We start from the raw sequence: 8,016 nt of genomic DNA on the forward strand, positions 1-8,016 counted from the left end.
CAACGAGCTAGTCTAGTAGAGGCTTACTAGGGACATTATGTTTGTTTATGTATTCACACATGTATTAAGGTTTCCGATCAAGACAATTCTAGCATGAATAATAAACCTTTATCATGAATAAGGAAATACTCCCTTCGTCCCAAAAATCTTGTCTTAGATTTGTCTAAATACAGATGTATCAAGTCACGTTTTAGTATTAGATACATCTGTATCTAGGCAAATCTAAGACAAGAATTTTGGGACGGAGGGAGTATTAAATAGCAACTTTATTATTGCCTCTAGAGCATATTTCCTTCAGCCTATACTCTAGATATGCATGTGTAGGGCGCTATTATGACTTGTTAGATGATACTAAAATATGCGTAAATAACAAACATTTTAAAATTGATCATTGGCTTATGGTAGTGTCTATTCACGCCCACTCTAGACACTCCTTTTGATCCGACAGGTTTCGAGTTCCTTAATGGCCTCGTTGCTCTCAACAACAAGTTTCATAAGGTAGAGAAACTTAGCTAGTCTCTTACCACTTAGAGTAATCATGAACTTATGCAAGCCCACCGACATACGTTGCTCCTCCTCATCCTCGTCAGTACCACCCTTCGCATCATGAAAAACATCGGTACGAGGCTTGGGGGGGGGGGGGGGGGGTGGAGTGGAAGGTACCTTAAGACTTGTTTGCCATAAGGCATTCGTGGGAGCCAACTTGCTCATCATCCTTGACCTCCGATGGTCATGAGACACTTGTGGGAGTCGCCTTTGTAGTTCTTCATGCAACTGTACTTGATTATCTTGTCATCTTTGACCAGCTTTAATTGGGCTACACCAGCGACACCCACAACATCTTTAGGGTCGGAGTCGTCGGAAGCTTGAGCAATGAGTGTCTCCCCTTCCGTATTCTTCAGCCTTGCATTTCATGGATAAGGCAACTTCTTAACAAACTGACTCTTGTGTGGGTGCAAGAGATGGTCAACCCGGGCTTAGGTTGGTTGACGTAACGTCAAGTGACTTTGTGTCTGAGCTAGGCCAAACAGAAAAACAACAAACAGTGCGATAGCATCACCAACACTTGCGAGACGCAGAGCCATATGTCCTCAACTATTCTCTTCATATTTCATTTTCTTTGGGCAGGGTAGCGGCTGGCAGCACAAGCCATAGCCGTTTCCCTTGGATGGAAGAAGCAACCTTTACAACAACAATGAGAATGCAAAATCATGCAACAACAGCTACCTGCCCTATCAACAACCATCTCTGCCAACAACACAGTTAACCACCCGGGAGGCATCAGCCATCATCCCCAGACAAGACTCTGAACAAGGTAAGGAGGAAGAAATATCACATGTACAAAAGGATCAAACAGAACTGGTTTGGGGTTTGGAGGAAGGTTGGTTTTTCTACGGCCCGACGCTATCTACTGCATTGATCCTATCGACAAAACGATGCGTCCGCACGCATCAGCTCACGCCCGACAACGAGGCGTCACCGCCCGTCGTCCCTCCTGCTGTCAGCCGCCGCCGCCCGCGACGAGTCCCTGCTGGACGCCTTGATCGCGTCCGCGATCATGACGGCCACCGAGGCCTTGTGGAGGGCCAGGTCCGCCTTGTGCATTAGGCAATGGGCCTTCTCCCTCTTGAGCCTGGCCATCGTCGTGGCGTGCTGCGCGGCGCTCGTGGCATCACGCAGCTTGAGCTCCTCCACGTCCACACGGTGGCTCTGGGGCGGCCCCCCTTGGAGCGCCTGCTTCGAGTTCTGGTGCTCATGGATCGCAGTGTTCCAGTGATCAGGCACGCCTCCTCGCCTTATTTTCTGGCTGCGGAAGGACGGAGACGGGTGGTGATCCTCAGAGAATGCAAAGCTAGCATTCCTTTTCATACTGTTAGTCCTGAATCTTGGAGTAGAACCTCTGTCCGAAGCATCAGACGCGCGAGGGGAATCTGTTCTCATAGAGAACCTGGGGGAGTACCCTGTTGGTGAATTAAGAGAACCACCGTCATAGGATTCATATGTCCTCCCTTCCCCAACATATTCGCCGTTTCTCCGGCCTACAAAAAAACAAACAAACAGGAAACTGTATCAGCAAATGCAGGGGGGGGGGGAAGCACGAGCCGTTGATTTGACTACAAAACATAAAGGGTGTACCTTGTCGGTAAAAGCCATCCTGCTCTCTTGAAAAGCTGTGGCATCCAGAGTACATAAGCTTCTTATGTGATCTCTGCTTCGGTCCCTTGGATACCTGAAGCCGAAGTCCACGAGGTTTCAAACAGAAGGCAAAGAGTGCAGGTTTGGGGGGCGGCCTCTTTCCTTGGTACCCATTTGATGAACCCTGCATTCTGTTTACTGCCGATTCCCATTCCTGTAGCTGCTGAGCATAAATCTTCCACATAACAGGCTGAAAATGATAGAAAGTAAAGTCAGAGGGAGCTGGACTGCGATGATACCATCTGGTAAGATGAGAGCATGATAGCCGAAAAGAAATGCAACAATCAATCCTTTCCCTGGAAGCATGGGCTTATTTGCAGCCATTTAATGAACCGTATTAGAAGAGAAACTCCATATCGAGTTACAGTACACAAAATATAAGCTACCGCCTAAACTATTTGAACTAACCCGAGAATGTTTTGCTTTAATCGATTGGTGCTGTCAAAGATTGGAGCCAAAAACAAGCAAAATTTCCATTTTGGAACATTATGTTAGCACAGTGCTCCATCAATGGCATAGTTGGAATAATTCGAATAGAAGTAAACAGACCTACATAAGCATAAGAAACTACAGTTTACAAAATATTAGTTTGTAGGAAGGACCACAAAGGAGCCAAGGCATATATATATATATATATATATATAACTAAACATCCCGAAGAACATAGAAAACAGATTCTGAAATGCTTACTCGATCTCTGTTTTTGTCATAAACCATCAACATGATGATCAATTGATCATGTACAGGAAAGTAAGGCAAAGCTAACAAGACAAAACAAAGCATGAGAAGACATATAACCTGAAAATGTCGAACAAGCGGCATTCCCTTCTTCTGCCTCTTGTCATGCCAATGATCATGTATCACTTCAGTGATGTCCAGCGGTACATTATCCACATCTAATTCCTTAATCTGATCAATGGTGAGCGCACTGCAGTTATGGGTATGTGCAAATTTCTCAAATTTGTCCATGATCTTCTCAAACAAATCCTCTGTTAACTCAGACATAGTGTTGTTCTTATCTCGCTGAGACTTCCTCCATCCTGAAATCCACTCTTCATCGTCACTATCCATGTCATATATCAAACGGGATTCGTCAAGGGCCATTTCAACATCTGGTCCGATATGGCAAAGATAATCTTGGGGGCGCACAAACGATACAACCTCATTATCATCATGACCTTCAACCAAGCGGACACCAGGGATTGGAATGTTTTTAACAGATGCAGCTCTGATGTTATGACTATAGCATTCATCATGCATTTGTTTGAAAATCGACCACTGGCTTCTGTCAGGAAATTCTAGGTACCATTCAGGGCCCCCTTTCCACAAAATAGCATGCGTATAGCGGTTAGTAGCACCAGGCTGCAAAACTTGAGAAACTTTGTGAACATACTTCTTTCCTTCAGCAAGCCTCACACAGATACTTCGGTCACTCTGCCCATCGGTGTCAATTCTGATCTGAGTATCATATTCCCTCCATCCTCTATCACCAACTGTTACCAGGACATTTGCAACACAAGCCAATGACTCTGGGCTGCTCTCCCCACTTCTAGTATTATCAGGAAGCCTCTTCGAACCGTTAGTCTTGGCGATGTTGTGAGGTTGTATCTTGCGGAAATGTCCTTTATGTTTTGATCCTAATTCATCACTTCTAGGAGAAACTGAGTATGAAACATGGGTTCGTGTTTTCTTAGAACCACCAGCACTGCCAGTTGACATGTTATCTTCTGGCCATAATTTTGAACCATCTCCAAATGTGCGTGATATGGATGTAAACCTGTTCCGATGGTAGGACGTCCTTGGGGCAGTTGGTGTGACACGACCAATTGGATGCTCATTCAATTCCTGAACCAAGTTAGATACAGGCTCTGTGGCTTTGCCATCTTTGCTAAGTAACTCATCATCCAGAGCATCAGATATCTTATCTTGAGGAATATCCATGGAAGGGTAACTTTGTTTAGATTTCTCTGGAGAGTTTGTAACATTATGATTGGAAGAACAAAGTTTGTCACCAGCTATGCAAGTCCCATTTTGATCTGGCAACCTTCTGCTTATCACATTGATATCACCATCACTGTTGTCACAATCCAGACTTGCGGTACCCGTCTCCAAGGAACAAGCCTGCTTAACCAAAGCAGATCCATGTTGTGAAATAGACTGCTGATTCTCTTCTACAGAAATTTCAGAAGGAGCCGCCTGGTGAACTACAGCATTGGAAGTCAAGTTGGTTTCAGTGAGCAGCTTTAGGTGATGACGTGCAGCTGCCACGTCCACATGATTTCGAGTACATTCACTTTGATTATCAAGACAAAATATGACAGGATCAGCATCAGGATAATTAGATTCTGAGCAGAACTGAGGTTCCTGAACATCGGAAGATAAACTCTGCCAACAGGAAATGTAGTCAGTAATAATTTCATCTGGTAATGGCTGGAGACCTAAAATTTCAGCACAAAATACTTTGATCTGATGCACTCAAACTTACAGACTAAATAATGGCATGTCTAGAAAAGAAATAGATAGATAAACTGGATAGTAATCAATAAAGGTCAACATTTTGACAAATTTTGTAATTCCAACTGACAAAATAAGATGCTGGGCCTAGGTTTCTCCCGCAGATATTCTGGCTTGTAACTCCACAGTGACTGGTACAGCAACTAACTAACCCAACTTGGGGTGCAGCTGACTACTAATACTAGCTATTAATCAGCATATTCTCCCTAACGTGCAAACCATGGATAGTAGTTATTCTTTTATGTTTCTATTATAAAATCCTGGCATGCAATACCCATAATCAACCAAAAAACATGATTTTAAAGTCAATTAAATCTGCACAGATAAGGTGAGTTCTGTACCTTCGAAAAGAGATTCATTGAAGTCCGGACATTCTGGTCATTTCCACTGATGAATTGTTTGATATCAGCGTATGTGCAGTCAACTTTAGACAGCTCCCTTTTCAAAGAGTGATATCTGAACTTTGCTTGCAGGTTCTTCCATTCTGTCTTGCCAATTCCAATGAGGCTGAACAGCACAAACACTGCTTGGCTCCTACCATGCAAACCAGATATCTGGAATCTGACCGAGGTGCATGGCGCTTCTGATTCATTAAAAGCATTCAGCCCAGAATCCTGATTGAAGCTTCCGACAAGTGAACAGAAAAGAAATACTGCTGATCTTAAGCAAGTCTCAAGAAGCAAGTGTTTCAAACCTAAAGTACCATCAACAAGAAGTATGTCCAGACATACTGTAGGCCATAAGGTAATCAATGAACCATGCTGAGAGTGAAAGAAAGTACTGGGAAGCCAAGCACTGCAGGCTTCAGAAATTAACTTGTAAACAGATTTAAGTGGACGGCTTAACACCAATATGACATATTTCACTGGAGCACCAGTTTCAGTATCAGCCTCCCTGCCGTTGGCTGAAGCAAGAACCACCGCAGAACTTGATCTGCTTTTCAAATGTGAATCATGTTCTGGAATGTTGACAAAACCATTCCTTCTCCTGCGAAATCGCCTCCTATAATAAACAAAGCGGAATCTCCTTTCCCGAGGTGTAGTCCCATCGTTATGAACTTCTGGGCCCCCATTTGCATGTAAACCTCCTGGTATAGCACCATCAGAGCCAAAGAATCCCGGGTTGGCATCGAATGAGTTTGATAACACAGGAAAATTTGGGTGACCAAGAACTGTTTTGCTGATGCTACTGGAGGTACCAGATCTTGCTTGGTTTGATTGAGCCAACCATGAGATGACGGGCTCTGACTCGCTTCCTGAACCGTTTCCATCCATTCCTTCTCTCTTCTTCCCCTCATAGTTCACCTTACGTGCTTTCCTTGAAGTATTATTAATACACCTCCTGCGACCTTCACCTGGCAAAAGGAGGAGCTTGATTCTCTCATTTTGAAGATTGATCCATTCTTCGTCCTTATCATCATACTTGACATGATGCCTCTTTGTCACAGGGTCATATTTCTTGACCAGGCCAAAGTACCAGGTCTCATCAAGAGGCCAAAACACCCTGATCCTCTCTTTTACAATGGAAAATGGATCCAGATCATGAGGGCTGACTTCATAAAAATGACGACGTGGGCGACGCTTCCTGAATGGCCCTTTACCATCACGCTTCCGTAGCAACCTAGAAGGACCTGCTACATCATTTTCATTCTTGTATGGGTTGTTCAAGCGATTAGAGTGGTGAAGATTAGATTCCTTTGATGATCTATCTGGTGATGACATTCTGTTCCTCAATGGGTCATCATGTCTATTATCTGATAGAGAACAGAGCATCATAGCAGCATTTTCTTCCAAGCTAACATCAATATGCCCCTGCGCATGCCCAGCACTATCCTTATCAACATGAACAGGTTTGGATGGTTCACCTGGTAGCTTTGGAACCAAGAGATCATTTTCCAAAAAAGACTTTGTTGTGATGTCCTGATCATGAGTGCCATTCTCAGTTTTTGGGCAACTGACAAGGTCATCGCCACCAACTCTGTTCTCCTTGAGCGCCCTTGGTTTCCTTACCCTTTTCCTCCTCATGAAATGGGCAGGCTTAGAAATGCCATTGGGTTGAAGCACATTACAATCACCAGCCCCAGTCTCGGCACTGACATTCTGGGGAAGCTTCCTTAGTTTCAGGACGCCGCGAGGCCGGCTGATCAATGCTGCAGAAGTAACCGAATGCTCGGAGCGGCCATTCTTTTTCCTTGACAAGGAGCGTGGACAGCCGTCGTGCAAACTGTCCATGCTCCATGTGGTGTCACTCGAGCCGGATCTTGTTGGCTCTGGACCATCAGCTTCCAGTCTGTCACAACTCAAGCTCTCACGCTTCCTCTTACTCCCTGCAGGAGAGGGAGTGCTGGAAGAGGCCTCCTTGCCACCACGAGCATCCGGCGTGCTTGGGCCCGACCCAGATCCAACCGAGCCTCTCTCAGACAAGGTCTCGTCATCTCCATCTAAACCCAGGAGTGGCTCGGGTGCAGGGGCGGGCTTAACCTGGGGCATGGGGGTTCAGTTGAACCCCCAATTGTCTCCCTCGACAAGAAGCTGCTCCACGCCCGGGCAGATCGATCTTGCTCGCCGGAGAACGGGGACCTAATCGAAACCATGCATGGATGAATCAGATTAACCAAAAACAGGCTACAGGGCAGGAAACAGATCGGCAACCGGCCGGAATGGAAAGAAAAGAGCGGCCTTTTCCTCGTCCGGCCACTGCCACAGCAAACAGGGATCAAGAAACGCTCTCCTGGGACAATCCGGCCGGGGAAAAAAGCTAGGGTTCCATACCAGGAGCGGAGGAGGTCGATCCACGCCAATCAAACGCCGGCCGTGGGTTCCCCTGGCGCCCCTCCGTGTCCTGGGGTGCGGGCCGGGGTTGGTAGGTGGAAGAGGGGCGAGAATTTTGGGTGGAACCGGCGGGGAGGGAGGCCGGAGGTGGAGGTGGAGGAGGAAGAAGGGGACATTGGGGAAGGGGAAATTTTCCGAATCAGTCCCTGTATTATAGGGTCGGGGACAGGGCCGGGCGGGTCACGTCGCCGGGTTTCTCGCACCGTCGGATCGCGATCGGACGGCTGGGATCAGTGTGGGAGGGGAGCGTGGCCCCTGGCGGAAAATAAAAAGCGCCCCGTGCGGTGGTCTTTGTTTTCTGCTCCTTCGTCGGCCGGTCGGTCCGTCCGTCGTCGCCGCTCCGCCACACACGACGGCGCCACCCGCTGCCCGCCGGCGGTCCCCCGTGACGCGGCCTCCGGCGCTCTAGGATCTTGCAGGGGCTGCCTCGTCCTAAGCCCCGCACCCCCCACCCCCACGCACCGACCTCCTCATC

General features: G+C 46.8%; 1 protein-coding gene across 1 annotated transcript; it reads right to left on the reverse strand.

The window, feature by feature from the left end:
• Positions 1-1,086: 1,086 nt before the first annotated feature.
• Positions 1,087-7,674, reverse strand: LOC123069000 (uncharacterized). Its single transcript, XM_044491716.1, has 5 exons — positions 7,482-7,674; positions 5,052-7,289; positions 2,995-4,581; positions 2,137-2,386; positions 1,087-2,039 (listed from the first exon to the last, which is right to left on the reverse strand). The coding sequence occupies exons 2-5, from the start codon at positions 7,197-7,199 to the stop codon at positions 1,477-1,479; spliced, it is 4,548 nt and encodes a 1,515-aa protein (XP_044347651.1). The 5' UTR covers positions 7,200-7,289; positions 7,482-7,674; the 3' UTR covers positions 1,087-1,476.
• Positions 7,675-8,016: the final 342 nt, after the last annotated feature.

The sequence above is a fragment of the Triticum aestivum genome, chromosome 3B, assembly GCF_018294505.1.
Source record: "Triticum aestivum cultivar Chinese Spring chromosome 3B, IWGSC CS RefSeq v2.1, whole genome shotgun sequence".
NCBI classification, from domain to species: domain Eukaryota; kingdom Viridiplantae; phylum Streptophyta; class Magnoliopsida; order Poales; family Poaceae; genus Triticum; species Triticum aestivum.

Excerpts from the sequence above, each read along its gene's own strand:
- LOC123069000 (XM_044491716.1), bottom strand. The coding sequence starts at position 7,199 with ATGCCCCAGGTTAAGCCCGCCCCTGCACCCGAGCCACTCCTGGGTTTA. Across the intron at positions 2,387-2,994 it reads CGCTTGTTCGACATTTTCAG|CCTGTTATGTGGAAGATTTA; the intron begins GTTATATGTCTT and ends TATCATTTTCAG. Across the intron at positions 2,040-2,136 it reads GGATGGCTTTTACCGACAAG|GCCGGAGAAACGGCGAATAT; the intron begins GTACACCCTTTA and ends GTTTTTTTGTAG.